Consider the following 21,561-nt stretch of genomic DNA (forward strand, 5'->3'; position numbering starts at 1 on the left):
TCCTCTATGCTTTTCAGTAAGTACCGTGGGATCTTTTATGTCCACCTGAGCTACCACCAAGTCAGGCAGACGGGGTCTTTGGTTTAATGTTTTATCCATATTAATGGAATGAAATGAAAGACATAATATAAATAGTTAATTATTAAAAGTATATGCCTACTATATATATATATATATATATATATAAAAAAAAATATATATATATATATATATATATATATATATATATATATATATATATATTACCTTCCTCTCCCCTAAAGCTCTGACACTCATTTCCATGACAAGTAGCACTTGCAATGCACTGTAAGGCAAGTAAAAGGAATATGTCCTTTTCCCCACTGTAGTGCAACACTGGAGTTAGTATATGAAGTTACGGAGGGATGTGGGGGCACAACCCCCCACAGTAGGGGGTGTGGGGGGTATATTCCCCCACCTAGTTTGATTTTATATTCTCTGCTTTTTGTTTTATATTGTTCAGTAAAACCAAACTAGGTGGGCTAGGCTTTGCCCCCCCACCCCCAATTATATATACTAACTCCAGGGTCACACTACAGTGGGGAAAAGGACATATTCCATTTACTTGCCTTACAGTGCACTGCAAGTACCACTTGTCAGGGAAATGAGTTTTAGGGGAAATTAGTGTCAGTCAAATGAGCTTTTGGGGAAATGAAGGTAACTATATATATATATAATTTGGCAAAACATCTGCATGCATTAACAGATTTATTAAATTGTGGTATTTTAAATAACTTTTCTGTCTGTGTTTTACAGAAGACATCTGAATCTGAAAACATACAAGAAGGACCAAGTACCTCTACCACTGGTATGCTATCAGTTAGGTTGCAGAAAATGCCACCCTTGCCAGAAGCACACACCCATGTTGCAAGCAGATTGGAAGACAACATTTTCAGCCACCTACCATTGCACTCTCAGCAGCTAGCAAGGACTCCATGTCCCATGATCCCCATTGGGGGCATTCAGATGGTCCAAGCAAGGCCAAGTGCCCATCCGAGTTTGGTGCCTGTTGATACTTCATTGCAGACAGGGTATTTCATGGCCAGCAGCCTGACAGAGGTCAACTTATACAGTCAGAGAAGTAAGAAGCTGCAAGTTCAGCTTGAACGTTTGCCCTCCTTTGAATACCCAGCTGCAAAAGTTTCTAAGTACTCACCTTTGCAACAGACATTCTCTCCTACCACAGTGGGCCCAGCACTGGAAAAAAATAGGACTAGCACATTTCTTGAAGAGGATGTGGAAGAAAAAGAATACAGGGTACAAACACATGCTGAACTGGGTCACTCAGGGCCAGAATGTGACATCTCCAGGTTGGACAGTCCCAGCACAAGTTATGAATATTCCTCAAAGCCTTCAACAAGCCGGGAAGGACTGTTGGAGGGAACGGGCAAGAAGCAATGCAGCAGCTTAAGCACTTACTTTGAATCTTCGGGCACTTTCATTTCTGATTTCCCTGCACGTACTTTAGATAGAAGCAGCAGTACCAGCTGCCTTGTAGAACCTTCCCTGGGCCACTCGCTCCCACGAGTTGATGCAAGGAGGAGGAGAAACTTTTCTGGGGATCCAAGTCACCAGTTGGGAGCACAAACAAAGGGCACACAGGATCCAGAGAGGGCAGATTTAGGTCAAACTCAGAGACAAAAAGGTGAAGATGCCGGAAGTGCATTCCGTTCCTATCAAAGTAGTTCACCCAAGACTTAAGTCACACCAGTGACTTTTTTCCAACACTATTTTCTTTTCTAGTCATTACAAGAAGCACTCTTATTGACATTTTCCTGTACCAAACTTCTTTGCTAAACAATTCCATTTTTGTTTGATTGTTTGTTTGATGTATGTTTCACTCTGTTATTACCACCCCATGTGTATGCAGTTACTTGTGCCTTTTTGATACATTTTGTTGCTTGAAATGTATAAAATGTTGTAAGGCTGTGAATATTTTGGGGGATGTTTGGGGGTTGGGGGTTTGTAAGACCCGTCTTTTGCCATTTAATGCCCATGTGGGGTTGATTGTCAAGGAAAGAGTGGGGAACCTAAGTAATAAGATGCACTGAAGATTTTTTTATATTGATTGAGAACTAGCACCTGTGTACAGAGAAGTTTATGATCCATATTTATTTTATATAGTTTATTTAATGGTTGTAAATTGCTTTTTTCTTCTGTGAATTGTTTCTGTTGCCTGCCATTTTGTGCTTTAAAGCAGCAGTATTTGTTGATGATTATAATTTTTGTTATTAATGTATTTCTGACAGGATGCTCACAAACTATATTTTTCATTCCAGAGCTGACATTATGTGAAGTTTTAAAAGTTCTTACTTGCCAAGCACGAAAAGTGCACCATCTGGCTGTGATGCAATAATGTTTAGCATAAAAAGTGCTAATACCATCACGATGTAGCAGTGGTATTTTTCCTGAATTTGCTGTCAGGAGATACCAGAAAACTAACTTTTTTTTTACTACAAAGATTTGCAGCCATACTTAATGACTTATGTCGTTAATAACAGAAACAGCCATAAAACTGCATTGTTTTGTAAATTACTAAAAAAAGATAAAAAAAAAAATCTGATTTTGGGTTGAAGAATGTCTGAAATACATTATTGTGATTAGACTATTATTTTTAGTAAAGAACAAATACTGTTGCTTTGTGAACAGCTTTCGTTTTAGAAATGTTTACCCTAAACAAGTAAAAGTAGCACTTAATAGCTGTTTCTCATGTCGATGTCAGTATTCAGGATCTGTTTATGTTTTTCCCATGAAATATTGTTTAAAACAGCACTTTTAAATGTGTTTGGGGGAATAACCTTATCATAGGAATGAAAATAGTGTACATAATGCTCATTGAAATTGCATTTTGTATAAGTAAAACATCGAATAACCAAATTATGCAGAAAATGTATACAGATTGTTGAACATTTAAAGTGACCCCATGATATAACTGACATAGACCGACATTTCTCCAGATGTATGTGTTTAGGCAGTTAAAAGAAAAAGACTCCATAGTGCATCAAAGCAGTCCTCATCCCGGTAGCCAAACTCTAGGTGGTCAGTGACAATTTTTCGCCAAGTAGTCTCCTTGCTGTATGTCACTGCATATTGGCAGTATTTTTTGTCACGGTGAAAGAAAAAAGTGTGTGAATTGTTCAAATGAGAGAAATAACCTGACTTTGCATTACATTTTTTATTGTGCCCACTCAGATTGTTATCAGTTTTAACCTGCAAAATCTGTGTATAGCCATTTTGCTGCCACGACACACGAAGTGTGTATTACATGATTTCAGCACACTTAAGGACATAAGGATACTCAGCACATGACCTTGTGCCTTAACACTTGAAGCATGCTTTAAAATATTTTACTGAATGCTCTGTCAAAGTGTGTTACTTACACATGCATCAGGCACAAAAAAGTCATTATGGTCTTCATTATACATGCACTAGCTTTTTAACTACTGTTCCATTTTTGTCTTAGCTTTGTCTACTTCAATTTCGGGCTGAATTGAATCTCACCTGACACTTAAATCATGGGGGGTATAAAAATGTATTTCTGTCTGTTGGATGGTACTATTTAGAAGGAATTTGCACAACTCCAGAAAGGTACTAAACCTTGGATATATTTGAATTTTTTTTTTATGTTTTATTTGATGGGAAAAAACAGAATTTCTTTGGTTATCTAGAAGGCCACAGGTCTGTGTGGAAGTATTAATTATGCATTTTTCTAAAAAAAAAGTGACATTGCCAGTTTTTATTCTGTAAAATATATATATTTTTTCTATTGGCATGGGTTTATCCACAGTCGCACACTATGCATTTTGATAATATTTACACAAGAATGTCATGTAATGTTCTGTTTAAATGTCTGGTGTTCAGGCATCCTGAGTAACTTAATGCATTCTGAATTTCAACTCTGTGTTATACTTCTCCCACTGGAAAAAATAAGTGTGATTACAGCTGACTCCTAGTGTGCAGATTTTCTGTAGCTTCCATCAGTATTTTAAATCTAACCAGAGACTAGAGCAGTGCCGATGGATAGTATAGCACTTGCTTTTATGCAGTCCATGGCAGCTGGATAAAGGTTAGCCATTACAATAAATACTGTAATACACTATAGTGATAAGGTTATGATCAGTTTAAAAGGACAAACATTAAGGCTGTAGTATTTACCTACAGAAACATGGATTGGGCAACACGTGTGTTCTTGTTACAGGTTTAACAACTTTTTACTTGTCACTTTACTGAGTTGTTAGATTTGTGTTCATTGCGCATTTATGGTACAGCTAAATAACTGTAACTCAGCTGTTTATATTATTTAATTGGTATGTATCTGTCTCTGGATAGCCATTTTGTTTTGTTTGAATTTCACTAAAGTAGTACATTACTAGTAATGTAAAATCTGCCTTCTGCAGTGGGTGACTGCCACACTTCTATAGATTTTTGGACTTTGCCAAGTTCTATGCCTGGAGATGACATACACACCTCCCACCAGAGCATATTATCATGTCCCACACACTGGGTTAGCCTCACTGTAGCTCTGCAGTACATGTCACTCACACATGGGGTTAGCTAACCGTACTGCTACAGTACATGTCCCACACGCAGGGCTTGGCTCACTGCACCCACACAGAACATGTCTCACACACAGGGCTAGCCCCACAGTACCCCTACAGTGTGTCAGATGCACTGGGCTAGCTTCACTGAACCCTTACAGTATATGACCCACACAAGGGGCTAGCCACACTGTACCCCTACAGTACATGTCACGCACATGGAGATAATCTCAGTGTATCCCTGCAGTGCATGTCCCACACATGGGGCTAGCCTCACTGCACCCCTACAATACATGACCCACACATGGAGCTAGCCTCACTGTACCCCTACAGTACATGTCACACACACTGGGCTAGTCACATTGTACCCCTACAGTACAAGTCCCACACAAAGCTGGCCTCACTGAATCCCTGCAGTACATGCCCCACACAAGGGGCTAGCCACACTGTACCCCCACAGTATGTCACACACATGGAGCTAACCTCATTGTACCCCTACGGTACAAGTCCCATACAAAGGGCTAACCCCATTGTACCCCTACAGTACTACTTTTCCACTAGTTATCTAGGCTGCATCTTGGTTCTACTGCTCATTGTAGAAACCCTCCAATATTCCTTGTCTAAAATGCTAAAAAAATGTCCATGCTAACTTCTGATTACTAGGCAGTATCCCATCTAGGACTGACAGCTGCCTGAGAAAAGAGCTTGGTGTGAACCTTTGCCCCAGTTGGTAGTGTTCCACCACTGCCCCCCAGCAAGAGCTGAATATCAACTTCTAGAAGATGGTGGCTGTGGTGTTGTGTATGTATTCATGGGATGGTCTTTTGGATCCACTGTCAGCGCTAGATCGAGAAGGAATGGAAGGGAACAAATTGTCAAATATTAGTCGGGACCTCTTAATGCTACATCTGCCATATAGGCAGCCTAAAATTCCTTGTGAGTCATGAGTTCCATTTCCATACTGAGAGGTAAAGCTTATACACATCACTCGCTAATGACAAGATAGGTACAGCCTCACCATCTAGATGGTTGTTTCTCATGTTCTGTGCATTACGATACCCTGACTGTAGCATGTGAAGCATGACTGAGCCCAGTTTACTCTTGTTCAACAATGCCTTGAACTTCCCATAGAATGCTTACTGATAACACTATGGATCAAGAAGCCTCCCATGTGTGTCTCGGCCAAGTCTTACAAAGCTCAGCTGGAGATGAAGTTACCCCATGTTCGATATATATTAGGACTTGTTCTCTTGGGTGTACCCTGCATGTTTCTGCTAAGTCATGCAAACCTCAACAGTTAGAGTTGAAGTCACCCAGGCAGATCCCACTGTGCCATTTGACTGAGAGGGATGGCAAGAAACATTAGATTATGACAACAGTTTGATATCTTGTAAGACTTGTTCCCATGAGTATGTGAGCATAAATTTAGGAAATGAAGGCTGATACCCACATCAAGACCAATGTAGGCCTGTCATGACAAAGCATTGACTCTAGTGTGCATGACCACAAAGTGCTTTTACTCAGTCACCAGATTTCTAGTACATGGCTAATTCACATCCTTATGCCACATTCCAGGTGAACCAAAAGCAGCCCCCTGCTGGAGCTAGATAAAAGGATGCCTTTCTTTACTTCTTTCTCTTCCTGTCTCTCCATCCAGTTTTGTTTGAAAGATAATGTAAAGATGCAAAGGCCCTTGTCTGTGAAGCAGACAAGGATAATGTGATTTCCCCTTCTTAAATATCACTTCCAGCTGACCCATCATTCAGGGAGATGTTGAAGATGAAGTCCACTATGGAATGCACTGCTCCTAATCTGTGTTATCTACTCAAGAAAGATGTAGAACCTTGGGTTATATGTCCCAAGTAGCCTGTTTGGTAGGATGCCTTATGTGCAGCCCGGAAACATCTAGTTTCAGCCTTGTGCTTTTCCAAGAAATCTAATCTGCTCTAAGTGAAGAAGCATCCTTAATAAGCATCTCAGGGAGACTCCTGTGACAACTTTGTTCAGTATAGGTTCCAGTGTTTACAACTTTTCTTTTTGCTAAATGTGGAGCCTAAGACTGTACATAGAGTGTGCAAATAGGACTCAGGTTCTTAAATTGTTTGTTTAACTGTCATGATTACAGTGCTCGTAGTGGATTCAACTCTGCAAAAAGAACCACCCCATGTGTTTCAGCAGTAGAATTTCATTTTTGGCAAATCTAAAGTTGTCTGGGCTGATGCACTGACTAAGGTAACAAGCTCAGGGATAGTGCAAGCTGTCATCCTTTATGATCAAGTCCAGGCCCTACTAGAAGCCCCCTTCTAGGGTGATTTCCTTTTTGGTCAGCATTCCAGGACCAGCTCAAGGACCAGTTAAGAGAAAATGGGTATTGCCATGATAAAAGCTATCCATAATGTTCTCTGTCTCAATTTTCCTCTTGTAAGTGCTCCAGTTTTCTAAGAAGCCCCCCCCCCCAACAGAGTAAAAAGGGCCTGTGGGCATCAGGAATTGTCACTGCATAACTCAGCCTGACCAATTCTCAAAGGACAGCAAGTGTGCAAGTCATGTAACCATAGTCTTTTAGAACAGAACTTGTCATTGAAGGCCAGTTCTCCAAGATTGCCTCAAGATGGGGGGAGCATGCACTAATGGTATCAAGGCTTGATCATGTCTTAAAGATGTCTGATCTGCCTTCTGAGACAAACACAGATTTAATTTTAAAAGAATGGGTAATGCAGCTGTACCACCTACAAAGAAAAGCAGAAGGTTTTGCTCCAATATTTTTCTTGTTCCAAAGGGGCTAAGAGGCTTCTCTTCAGTCCTGGTTCTGCCAGATGTAGGAGCTCATCTTGTATATCATATTTTAGATGACTATGACTCAGAAAGGGACAAATGTATCATGTACATAAAACAATTTGAAGTTTATATATCCTGACACACACTTAAGACAATTTCTATCTCTTTTTGTATGCGACTACATTACAGTTACACTTTATGTATAACTTATACCTCTGTATTTGAAATGTAATACTCTACTTTAGGTACTAAAATTGTTTGTTGTATAATTGCATTGTTGGCTAAATTTGCAAAATTTATATAACATCTTTTCTGCCCCTAGCCTCTGCTAAAAAGGGTCTTTTTTGCCCAGTTGCACTATCCCAATTAACAAATGGGAAATCAAATAAAAATAAAGCATTCCTTCTTTAACTGGACACCTAATTTGGTCATATTATGGCACATCACTGCTATGGTTGCACACAGGAGGTTCCATCCCTTAGTTCTGGGGAACTGCACTTTCTGTATTATGTACCACTCTTTGGTTTCTCCTATGTCCATAGAAAATCTACCATAGTGATTGCTGTAATGGTTGGAGAACTTGCAGTGGATGAGACTTCATGTATTTTCATACGTGTCCAACTGTCTCATTATGGCTGCATCAGAGGATTTTCTGTTGGTATCTGGGGCTTGTTGCTAAAGTTTTAGGCCTATAAACTAAGAAAAACCCTGACTGGCCACATTTCAGACAGTTTCCCTCAGTGGGGCTGAAATTAACGGTATCCAGTTTCAGTTATTTCTGCATAAACAGAGGTTCCAGGAAGTCATGGCATTGGCATCCTGAGTGAGGGTGCAAAGAAAGGTCCTTTTATGGGGCACTCTGGTTATGTTGAGTCTTATTATTGGCCTTTACTAGTGTTATCCATATAGCTACGGAAAAAGGTGTTACATTGGTTTGTGATTTGTCAATATCTGCTGAGCAATGTTAGGTATACTGGCCTTATTTTAGTGTCAGAACCTAGTCATTGGGATATAGAAAAGTGGACATTTCTCACTGAACCTCATTGTAGGCTTTATCTTCCTGCAGCTGACTCCATAACAGCTGTTTGGTGGTTTGGTGACCCTACCAGGTTCTTCCTTCCTTCTTGAGAAACCGAAAGAGAATAGTTGTCATTATCATTTTCACCTAGTATAAATGGGGTATGAAGAGGTTAAGCAATTATTTTCTCAAGTGAATTGATAATACCTTCTTTATACCACATCAAAAGTAACATCAGGATGAGTGCAGCTCCCTGATGAACTCCCCTGATACTGTTATTCATACTGCCAGAGTTGTTTCTGTCTGTGTATCATCAGTGATTCCCTTTTTTTCTCTTTTTCTCCATAGTTCTGTGACTGCCAAAACACATTTTATGAAATGACATTTCATGTTAAATGATTATGCAGATAATATAATCTGGTAAATCTTCATTGGCATGTAACTTGGTGCGACATATGTGACACCCAATAACTATGTTGTTTTGCCATTTAGTAATGAATTGTCTTCTGAAAAACACAATTGCCAAATCCACTTAAACACATCACAGTCTCCATTACTTGCTTCAAAAAATTCTCCACTATGGACATTTGTGCCTTGGCCACTTGGTTGTCCATTCACATCTTCAGCGGGAATTAAGGGTGATGATTCTAGGAGCCAGTCCTCCTTTGCTAACTTTTTGCTTAAAGACATTACCTTCTCAGCTGTTTCTTGTAGGCCTTTGTTTGGACTCCTATGTGAACTAAAATTTATTGTTTGAGATTTCTGCAAGCACGTCCTCAGGGCAAAAGTCCTCTGAAGTCAGGTGTAGACATATATGCATTCCCCATACCATATGATATGTGAGGAAGCCTTCTGTAGTACTTCCTTTTTCCATTATCCCAGCCTGTCTGGACGGCCTCTTCACCTTGTAGCTGTGAATGGATTTTCCTGTAAGTTAGGCCAACATATACTTTTTCACATCCTTGCTTGTTTATGGGTTTCCTGCTGTACTCATTCTGTTGACAACGGTTGAAGTTAAAAGGAGTACTTCAGGGGCTGTGTGTGCCGTTTTATCCTGTATCTGATGTCTGGACATATTCAAGGGTACCATTTGGACAGACAACACAGACACGCAGAAAAACACATTTGATAACATTTTCTAACTATTCTGTCCACACTGTAACCTCTAATGTGAAAAGAAAATGAGGGCTGGTGAAATTAAGAAGTGAAATACTGTAAAGTGCTGATTAGAAGAAGAATGTCATTCTTCCAGAAGATTGACTGCTCTGAATGATAGTTTTCTTTTATAGTTAGGTAAATGGAAAAACTACTACTTCATGATTGTCTCTTGATGCTTGTGATGGTTGAGTCAGCTGTAGACATATGACTTTCTATCATCTCAGCTCTGTCTTTATGAGTGTTTAAAGTCTGTACTCATATGCCATCACATTTATTTTATTTTTGCTCAGTGCAGGCAGCTTTCTTTCCTTCTGCATTTAGCCCGCCTTCTACACACAGTCTTTTTGAGTGACTCACTAGAAATTGGGTGTTTCTTTATTTCATTCTGTGATAGCAGCTCTCTTACATAAATAGATTATTGCTCCAGTAGACAATAAAGAATAAATCTGTTACAGAAATCATAGGGAACATCTGTCACATTAAACTTGACAGGAAGTTTCTACATAAGTTTTGCATCCAGCAGCTAGCATGGGTAAGGATGGGAAGTATGTTATTTTCAAAATGTTCAAAGCACTACTACATTATTTTGTCTAGCAGCAGATTTCTTATACAGGATGTTCATAGGTTCATTGATTGGTACTAGGCTATCGGCTTTAGGGCCATACAAGCCTAGCCATAACAATTCCCTGGATATTTCTTCCCACAATATTTACTTCCCTGGACCCCTGTCTAGCAGGGTGACTGACATAATCCCTGGGGTGAATTTCCTAGCTCCCTTCCAATCGTCAAGGTTCCTTTTGAAGAGGGCCAAGGAGACGCTCTGCTTGACATGTGCGGGCAGTCTATTCCAGAGTATGGGGAGTGTCTGAGTCAGGAACCTATCCCTCCAGCATGTTTTGTTCATTGTGATGACAAGGTTTAGATCCCTGGAGCATGTGGCTCTGAGGGATTGGGATTTCTTTAAGTGGAGCATGTCCAACAGCTCAGGGTTTGACATGGCCTTATATGTTAAGCAGAGATCGTCTCTGAGTAGACGATATACCACAGAGTATAGCTGGAGTTTTTTTAGATAGTCAGCATAGGGCATCTGCTTTAGGCCTGTGATTCTTTTAGTTAGGTATTTCTGTGGCCTTTCCAGCTGTTGCAGATGTCTTGTGAGGTACATACCAAATGGGGCGTTGTACTCTATAATGGGTCTAATGAGAGATGAGTACAGTGGGACAATGACCTCCTATTTTCTGGTTGAGAAGCCCTTAGTGATGAGGTGTGCCACATAAAAGGATTTCCTGACTGTTGTGGCGATGTGGTTATCAAAGATGAGACCACTGTCCACCTGTGTCCCTAAGTCTGTCATCACACTTTTGGTGTTTAGTGTACTACCACCTATGTAGTAATTCATGGGTACATGTTTTTTTCCCAAAGGGGATAACTATACATTTCTTGGCATTAAGCTTGAGCCCATGGCTCTGGCACCAAGCATCTGTTTCTGTAAGGCCCTTTTGCAGAGAGGCAGCTGGCTTCTTAAACTGGGTATGTGACTATTTGTATACCATATCTGATGCACAAGAAGCAGGGGACATGTCCAGTACGAATGTGGCAGGTGGATTGCTAAGGATCCAGTCTGTCTTGAGTATGATATAGGGAGTCTCCCTCACAATGTAAATTTACTATGCAGAGGATACATGTCCGCCTTGCATTATGGTAGCAAATATATATATATATATATATATATATATATATATATATATATATATATATATATATATATATATATATAATAACATGGGGTCCACCTTTAACATCAAAATGACAGTAGAGTGATATGGTCTTAGTGGCGATAAACCTTTCACTAGTTCCATCTAAATCTGCACAATAAAGCAGCTCCACAGATATAGACATCACTAAATCATGCATTACTGCAAAAGTTAATATACAAATTGTCTGGGAACCATAACTGTGATCCTCCAAACTGTGCAAAAGTGCATTTGCAATTAGAATGTATACTAATTTTGACTTTTCAATATCTAGGATCTATTCTCCTTACTTTAAGGTACAGGGATGTTGGTGCTAATGAAGTTAAGTAGCTGGTATGTGGGGGTACAGCCTCTCACATCAAAGGGGGTCTCCTAGACTTTCCTGTCCTACAAAAATACTTTAAACTATGTAACAGCAGGCTTCATAATTTGCTGCTTTTGCAGGCATAGAAGTTTAGTTTTCATAGTCATGGGACTCTACATTTGTGTCTAACACCTCCCCTATGCACTAAGTGAGTAGGGAGGTGCCTTACATATGATAGTGGTCCTGTCATCAGCTTGCACTGTAGTAGTAGTAGTAGAACCGTTGCACACATGCTATAGCTCTCATTTTTATCAGATGCTGTAGAAGGAACAAGTACTATGAGCAGTGTGTGCAATGCATAAGCAGATTGTTCAGTCTGTGAGGGCCATTTCTAATATATATTGCAGCATCACATCTCTTGGCGACAATTGTTGTTTGATCATAATATATGATTTGGGCTATCTGTCTCTTCTACAGAATGCCAGTGCCACCTTCACTATAAGCTGCGATGCAAGGAATAGCACTTACCTTTAGCACACATTGTGGAAATGGGTCTCTGAAGTGAATGAAGACAATTGGTAGTATTCTGTAGGACAACGGCTCTGTTTACAGAACAAAGTACCTTGTCCAGCAGTAGACATTCTAGCCTTTGTTTAGCATGTCAGGTGGTAAAGGTAGCAAGTTAATGCAGAGTGAATGGAGCTGAAAGTTGATATGTCATGGCATCCTGACTGCTTTGAAGAAGTAGCTGTTGGGGGCTGCTGGGCAACGTTCATGCTGACTGAGTCATACTCAAATGCCTTATAGCAACAGCTTAACCATGCATGCTGGTGACACCTTTCTGACGCATGTTGTTGGTTAGGTGCCATGCACAGAGTATTAGAGCTCCAGTAAATATGTTTGCACTTCTTGATTTCTTCCCTTATCTGTTTCCAAACACAGCAACAAGACACTAGTCAAGGTGTTACCTGCTACACTATTTAGATCTTGGAAAATGTAGACCCATGGTTGTACAGTTTACAGAGACAAAGCAAGGGTTGTCATCATGGTAATGTCATCTCAGAGCAACTTTTAACTACATGTAGTGTTTTGACAGTGGTTTCTTTGGACGAAATTGAGTGCATATGTTCCATTGAGAAGTGCCTACTCATACAATACATGACAAATTTGAGGAAGGTTGTCAATATGTCCTTAAATGGGGTCTATATATGAACATCAAAGTTTCAGGTCTTCGAATGTTCTAATATTGACACCTAGTAACCAAAAACTGGTAAGACTGAAAATTTAGAACATCAAAATTTTTCCTAGGGAAAAAATTTGCTGTTCCAAAACACATGCACACAACACAAACATACAGCAATCCACACACATACACCTAAAATCTTACATCTAAACCTACACTAAACTCTACATACACCACTATCTACCCACTTACCTTAACCCAAACCCTAACGCTAAGGTCCGTCACTATCGCACACACACCTCACCTACGCCGTAACCCTAACTCACCTATCCCACCCTAACCCTACGTCCAAACATTCGCACACCTACTTGACCCGCGCCCTAACCCTAACTCACCTATCCCACTCTAACCCTCACGTCCACACAATCGCACACTTACCTGAACGTGACCGTAACTTTCCACTGCAGAGCTGAAAATAACGAAGCGACAATAATGGACAACCAAATGCTTTCCCTGGGAAAGAATTTGGTTATCTAAAAATTCGCTATTTTCAACTTTCGGTTACTAGGTGTCGATATTAGAACATTCGAAGACCTGACACTTCGATGTTCTAATATAGACCCTTAAATGTATATATATATATATATATATATATATATATATATATATATATATATATATATATATACATTGCTAGTCATGCAAGATAAAATAATTTCATTCTTTCATTTTTGTAAAAGAAATGCACTTATGCTGTCAGACTTTTGTGTACATATTTAACAATCCTTTCAGTGAAGAGTATGGCATTTGAATAGCTGACTTCCTGTATTAAGGCAAGTTTTATTGCGCCCAAGTCTATTGCCTATTTTCCATTGCATGGCATTTCTGAAATGCCTAATGATAATGCCTGGCAATCTTTGTAATTTGGATCTCTATATTATCATCAACAATAAAAAAATAAAGTTTCAGCCCACGTCCTCGCTGTTATCTGGACATTGGGGTTCATACATTTAACAAACCAGGTTTCTTAAATATAAAATTATTTCATGTGCTTATTTTGCAGACGTCTAGAGGTAAAGTTGTTCTTCCAAAAGCCACAGCCTAACAGTTATAAAATTGCCTGTATTTTCTCATCCCTTTATTTTCAATAGATGAGATACATTTAAATATTTCCTGATGGTTGGAAAACATCTACAAAAAATCATAGATAATATTCTTTTCTCTGCTGACATGCTGCTGCAAACCTTAACAAATCTAATCAAACTGAAGAAAAGTTCCTTTTATATTAGCACCACAATCATTATTTTGACAGATAATAGTAACTTCTCTTGCTGGGCCATTATTCCAGTTGGAGTAATTCTGTGACTAACTGAAAATGCACATAAGTATACAAGTTTGGAGACCCCATATCATCAACAGTTGCTAACATGACCTCTGCTTACATTAGCAAGTCAGTATGTGCTAGCAAATCATAAGCAAAAAAATTGCCACAAAAACATCAAGAGCACGCCAGACTGAAGTTTATTAATCCACAAGTAAAACACATTTAGTGCTTTCATCCTTGGTGAACAGGACTTCAGAATAAGTAAAAAAACTCAGAACATTCCTTTTAATACATAAAACCTCGCCCCTATATTTGATTGACAAGAACCGTCAGCAGAAAAAAGTAACACCCACTGCTCTGAGTTTTACTCTATAGCAACACAGTCCAATTGAAGTAAAGCAAGCAATCAAATAAATAGAACATTCTGCAATTAAAAAGCAGTTTTCACTCATAAATACATACACCAATAAAATATGTAAATATATAAAATTGTATGTATAAATATAATATTACATAAAACAAACATTTATTGCACTTCCCATAGAAATATTAACAGCATGTTTGTCTACCTAAAAAATATAAATATGCGTATTCTTTGGATGTTAAAAATGATTACTCCATCCTTTTAAAATCCGTAATGCTCCATCACATTGAAATCAAAATCAAAGAGCTGCCTTCCACCTTAATATGCAACTAATAGACAAATTTATTCAGCCCATGGGGATCTGTAGCATTCATCCTAAGCTGCCACTTTAGTTCTTTGACCTCTAATAAATCTTTCCAAAATCCCCCTCTTTCATCCAGTTTTACATCATCCACTATGTAAAACTTAAAAGTGTGGCCATTGTGTTCACTAATGTGTCTGTTCAAAGCATTATGGTCATCTTTCCTTTTGATATCATAAAAATGTTAATATGCCCTTGTTTTAAAAGTTTTCTCAGTTTTACCTAGGTAAAAACTGACACATCTAGTGCACTGGGCCACATATATACCACTCATTTGCTTAAACAGTGGTATTTGTGTCTGATTTGAACTTCTTCTTACCCCTCAAAAGAAAAGGTGCTACCCTCTAACATATAGTGGCATTGGGTGCAGTGTTCACAAACCCTTATACCTGGAGAGCTACTAATTACAAGGTTTCTTTCCAAAAGGTTTTTTATATTGATGTCCTTCTTATAAATAATTCTGGGTTTTTCCCCAACTGTTCTTGTAATGTTTTATTAACAGAATAAATGTCCCAATTCCTCTGTATTACTCTCTCAATGGCTGAAAATGTTATATTATATCTAAGAATCAAAGCATTACAGACACTTCACTCGTTACCTAGTCGGTCCCTTTTAGAAAAGGAGAAGTCTGTTTTACCTAACAGAGGGAAGTATAAACCTTCCCATCTTTTATTAAATACTTCCAAGGCTAAATTCTTAATGAATATTCTGGGGTACCCTCTTATTTCAAACATGTTTATTAATATTACACTCTCTTTGTAAAAGACTTCATCATCAGATATTATCATGGTTAAATGGACAAGTTGTCCTTTTTTTGAAAAAGGGGGTGCCAACTAGAGGAGTGTAAGAGTGTATAGGAGTAAGTGGGTTTTCTAAAAATATATGACTTAAATCTCCTGATCTCCCTGCTCTTGGTAATCTTAACACCCAAATAAACCATTTCTACTCCTGAAAAATTCATAGTAAATTTAAGTAACTTAGTGGTGCCATTAATCTAAGGAAATAATTCCATCCATTTATCCTCAGTATCATTCCAGAAAATTATATTATCATCCAAAAACCTGCCATAAAAGGCCCAAGATGCCCTATAGGGGAATTCAAAACATATTTATGTTCATAATAGGCTACCACCAGATTGGCAAAGACAGGGGTGCATACTGCATCCATAGCCACCCCTGACTTTTGGCAGACAATCTGACCTTCAGATTATATAAAGTATTCATCAGTATAATCTCAATCAAGTCCTTGAGTAGCAAAATCTCCACATGATTCATGTGGCTATTTTTAACTAAATATTCATATAACCACTCAAGGTCAACCTGGTGTGGGATAACAGAGCAGAAATCCTTAATATCAATTGCCACAAAAAAGTATTTGTTCATTATATAACAACTCTGTAATTCTATTTAAAAAAAATCCAATGAGTCCTTTAAAAGGTGGCCTTGGCCTATGTTATTTGCCTCTCCTTATAATTTTAAATCAAAGAGCATAGCTAAATAACTGGTCTTAAAGGATTTAGCATCTACTATGGGCAGGTCTTTGTGTATTTTTGGAATTCCAAAAATGGAGGGTGTCCTTGGTGTTTCCATTATCAAAAATTCATATTCATGTTGAAAAATGTGTCCCTGTGTCAAAAACTCATATAACATAGTATCTATCCTGTGATAAGCAATATCATTAATGGATACCTCTTCATAAGTGTCACTGTATAGGCTGGCTAATATTTTGTCAGAATAATCATTGTAGTCCAGTATAACCAGACCCCCCCTCTGGTTTCATCAATCTGATTTGTTTGTCATTTATAATATGCTGTAAGAGGGTCATTTCTTGATTAGATAGATTGTTTCCCTTTGAATTCCCATCCATCCTTAATACCTTCCTTACATCTTGCTCACATAATTTTTCAAACCATTGTACCATAGGGTGTAGCGGGGGGTTAAACATACTAGGTCTCCCCAGTCTGTAAGTGTTGAATGCAGTGTTGGTGTTAGCAAAATATAGACACAGGTTCAACTTCCTGGTGTACAATTTAAAATCAATTAACACCTCATCAATTCTAGCCCTCCTGCCTGGCAGGAATGTGAGTTATGTTTCAAATAGGTTGGTCCAAGCTTTATTTATCACTGCACTTTTGTAATTGCACAGTTTAAACTCTCCTGAATCATTGTAAATAATAGACATAGAAGAAACATCAGAAAAATTGTGAACAGAATTATCTGTGCTTTGTTATAGCCCACTGTCCTTTCCCCCCGTGATGCCTTGCGTAACCCCAATTCTGGTTCCCTCTTCTTGATCGCCCCCTCTGGGGATATGACTCCTGTCTCTGATTGTTCCTGTTCTTGATCCCTTCTGACCTCCTTAGGGGCGGGAACTCTAAAGGAGGGTCAAGCCTAGATGGTGCATTACTTATCCCCCTTAGTATTTTCCTCAATGAAATTGTAATTTTATTACTCTGTGATGAAGAAAACCATATTTGTTCTTGTATTTTTCACTGGCGGAGAAGAAGCTAACTGATTTTTATATTCTACTTTGTCTCTGTTCAGTTTCTTCTTTTTCTATATTTTATCAACCACAATTCTGTCTACTGTATCGTATATTACAATAGTTATGTTCTTTAACAACAAACAGTAAATCATGTGATATTTTTGTCTAACACATTAATTCCATGCATTAAATTGTCCAGTTCCACAGCGTTATGCTTGATCAGCACCTCCATAAGTTCTCAGCCATGCCTATCAAATAAAAACTTAAGCATATCCAAATGTAACATAGATCCAGCAATTTTTGTGCTGAGTATTTGAGTTTCAGTGATGTTTCCTGGTTCCTCATGCGCTAGCAAATGCAGGAAATCATGTCCAATCTAGTAAAGAATGTGGAAAGTAGTTTGCTTAAATTCCGTTCCACAGAGCCAGAATGGAAAATCTTTTGAAGAGTGTATATTTGCAGTCATATTTTTGCCTCCCAACAAGAAATTCTCTGGTTCGACTCTTGGATGGGATGCCTCCTGTTCATGGCCTGATTTTCCTCCCTTTGCATGGGCTTTCTTCAAGTAGTCTGGAGTCGTCCAATTTTCCATAGACATGTGACAGTCTGATTGTCAACCCTAAATTTTCCTTAAGTATGTACACATGGTTTGAATGATACAGAACATAGGTTTGCCAATCTACTGCTATTCACTACTTGCCTAGTAAACTGTTTGGATGGTAGTGATGGTAATTCGCATATGACTTGTGAGCATGGGTGGATGCACTCATGACTATTGTTCTACAGCGATGCATAGTGTATCTGGTTGCCCCCCCCCCCATAGATATCTGATAAGTGGATAACCACTGACAATTCCTCTGTCACATTTGTGTCTCTTGTATGGGTACAACACTTGAAAAACCTTTTAACAGTCACTCTGGGTAGAATTTTACAAATGTTACTCTTCCTGTCTTCTGGGTAACACTAAATGCCATGGGTAAATGATTCCTGTCGACTCAGTGTATTATATTAGGTAGTCATAATATTACATGACACCAACCTGTCTGTCCTTATTTCAGCTTGTTTCTTTTAAGCATTGTGAGATCTTTCATCTGTAAGTCTTCTGGTTTTATGTCTTCATTTCTGGTAGGGCACCAAGCATGGAAATAAAAGAGGAAAACAATATGACATTTCACTCCATAGATAGCTTCAGTAGCACTTCACCCATTTGGCTATATTTGTGATACCAATTCTAGCCCCGGTCTATCTCCAAGTCTTCTTTACATATATCTTAGTAGTAATCACAACTTCCAAATTGTGTCTTATAAGGTCTGCATTGCCTGACTGCACTAACCAATCTCTTGCTACTTTTTTCTGTGTAGAAATTTACTGCTTTTTAATATCTGCTATATAAAAGCAGACCGCTTCCTTCACAACTCAAGAAATGGCTATGGCATCTAGAAAATCCCATACTAAAGCATGCATTTGTTGCCTCTATCTTTGCTGAATATAACAAAAACCTGTTTGGTTTTGTACAGTTTTGCTTATAGGTATGCTAGTCAAACATATTTACTGGAAACGGGCAGATTTCCCATAACGTTCTACATTATGTGTGTTTGTGTTAAATAGAACTTCAGAATGGTGAATATGTTTTCTGGTAACAGTTCCTGAAGGTAGTTGCTTCTGGGATGTCCACTTCTATATCTTTTTGTCGCTCTCATAATTATTTTCCATCTCTATGTTGGCTTCTGCTTGATGGAAAGAATTGTATAAATAGATTGCATGACTTAAACAGCGTATTCTTCATCCTGTTTAAGGAATACACTTGTAGCTTTAAGTCATTTGCTAAATGTGTGTGGCAACTATTCTATTTTTTTTTGACCTGCGCCACAATGGAAAATGTATCATGCATGGACAAATTAGAGTAGCTAGATAGCCAGCATCTTCAGGAGGTGGGGGAAGACTTAAATATGCAGGAAATAAATATCAGGCATGAAGATAACAAGAAACCCCCACACAGATCGTACTCAGAAGCATGCTTTCAACTTGCCATTACTTTGCCTAATATTTTCGCCTTGCCCATCAATGCCTGTTGATTTTCTGGTAAATCCTACAGTCAGTTTATAATACCAGGCTTTAGAGACCCATGCTTCTTATTGTTCAGAAAATGCACACGGATGCAAAACCTGTTGTTCTATTAACATTTTTTAAGTTTATTAGAGAAATATTTAGAAACTGTCTGTGATTTTGGACCTCTGTCACCCCATCATATTTGGCTTTGTCCCTGATCATTTTGAAAGTAAGTTAGCAGTAGTGTCCAAACTGAACTTCATACTATGAAACTGTAGAGTAGTGCTAAAGAGGGCTTGGTGACAACCTTGGGCTCATGTGTATGTTCCTCTGTTCCAGACTCATCAAAGGGGAATTGGTGCAGTCAATGCCTTAACATTTTTATCATCATGTAAACAGCAGTGGCTTCACTTTTTTCAGTCTATAGATATCTGTCATGCACAAGCACTTTCTTAAAATCTACATTCCGCTAGCTAATACATAACATAGGATTGGATAGTGAACTTAAGGTACTTTGCTGCAAATCATTCTTGATACTGCACATGTAAGGCAAATCTTAGCAGAAATAATGAAAGACTCTGTGTGGCATTACTGGGATGATGCATGAAATGGACTGTTTTTTCCTCCTGAGTATTTCAGTAATGCCCCCTCTAAGTTATAGTGCAGCTTCTATGTTTAAGTGATTGCAAGTCACTATGCTTTTCATGGTGCTATTTGAAGGATGAGCTTCTTCTATACTAACCGGTCACATGGGACATTCCTTACCCAGTATAGCTCACCCCTGAGGCTACTACTTATGCATAAGCCTTCACAACAATGGCCATTAAACATTGGTGCTAGCAAAAGTGAGTTCCCAACATTTTTTTGTCCATTTTTACCACATTGAAAAACATGGTGCTTACAATTAGGTATGCTGCATTAGTGCTAAAAGGGCTCTCTCTCTAGATAGATGATTATGACAGATAAACTGGACTGGAGGAAAAGCATACTGTAAGACAGCCATTATTTCTTAAATATGTTTGTCTCAGTAGATTGTATTTATATATATATATATATATATATATATATATATATAATGACATAAAGTGCCAACTCAACCCTTACTGTCATTAATCATGAATCATGGTGGCCATTTTCCTAGTTTCTGCCAGAGATCAGTGGGGAGCTGACATTGCCCCTTTTTTAATGCAATCATTTTTTGACTGTTAAGCTCATGTCTGCATGCAAGGCAACTTGTAATTATAGCCACTGCATTTGTGAGCTATTTCGGACCAAAGATAGTGGAGAATCTAGATATCAAGAAATGCCACATTGTAATGTGTCATTTGAGAATGTTGACCCAGCTAGCCCAAAAGGATATAAAGGAAAATGGTTTACTGAATCATTATCCAGTAAAAGACTGTACTGGTTAGGAGAACAGCAAGCTATGATGCAAAATTCTGCAACAGCTTGCCTCTTACTGTGCATTGCCTTTTCTCCAGTTCAGAATTAAAGGGCTCTTTTAAGAATATGCTCTTTAATATGCATGCCTGCAAGTGTTATAGGTAGTATAAACTGGGTTTGCCATTGAATGTTGAGTTTTCTTTACATGCAAATGTTTAACTTTATATTTCTGTTTTAATTTGCTTTTTTATATGTGTGTATTCCATATAGTAAGCAAATTATTGGTACTCTTTGAACGGCTTTTCCTGGGCCATTTTTGTAAAGGGATAGCAGTCCTCTAGCTTTACCTACTCATAAAACTGTAATTCAGTTAATTTGCTGCTGCAGCTCCTCTCTTCATTGCATTAAGTTAGGTAGAATGCCAGTCGGACAGCCATCATCCAAAGTACTGGAGTATTCAGCCTGCTATATACAGAACAACTTTCTGGAATTCTGCGGACGTACACATTTTCTGTTCCTGAATGAATTTGTAATCTTAAAGGGGGCATAGGACATGAAACTGAAATACTCAGAAGTGCATTATTTTGAGTAAAGCATGGGTTAACTGTTTGGATGGGATATGTGAAGTGTGGCTGTTGTTTTCAGTAATATGCCAGAATTATCCATTATGTGCAAAAGCATTAGTCATAGTGTTTGGCTGTGGACACACTGAAGTCTTATGAGGTACAATTACCACTGTAAAATTGTAATTTCTTTTTCCTTAAACTTGATGCTCAACAAAGGAAAATAAATGAAAGTGTGATTTTTGTTAGTTTGGAAATGATATCTTCATCTTTAAATTTATA

General features: G+C 38.4%; 1 protein-coding gene across 1 annotated transcript in view; it reads left to right on the forward strand.

Moving 5' to 3' along the window:
- The window catches only part of HIVEP3 (HIVEP zinc finger 3), a 434,905-nt gene extending 430,831 nt beyond the window's left edge, over positions 1 to 4,074 (forward strand). Inside the window, exon 6 of the mRNA XM_044060009.1 lies at positions 775 to 4,074. Coding sequence (XP_043915944.1) covers positions 775 to 1,719 — 945 coding nt within the window. The 3' untranslated portion in view covers positions 1,720 to 4,074. The remainder of the gene's footprint in view (positions 1 to 774) is intronic.
- The last annotated feature ends 17,487 nt before the right edge of the window (positions 4,075 to 21,561 follow it).

Source organism: Protopterus annectens, chromosome 1.part2, assembly GCF_019279795.1.
Source record: "Protopterus annectens isolate FY-2018-M chromosome 1.part2, PAN1.0, whole genome shotgun sequence".
In the NCBI taxonomy this organism is placed as follows: Eukaryota; Metazoa; Chordata; order Ceratodontiformes; family Protopteridae; genus Protopterus; species Protopterus annectens.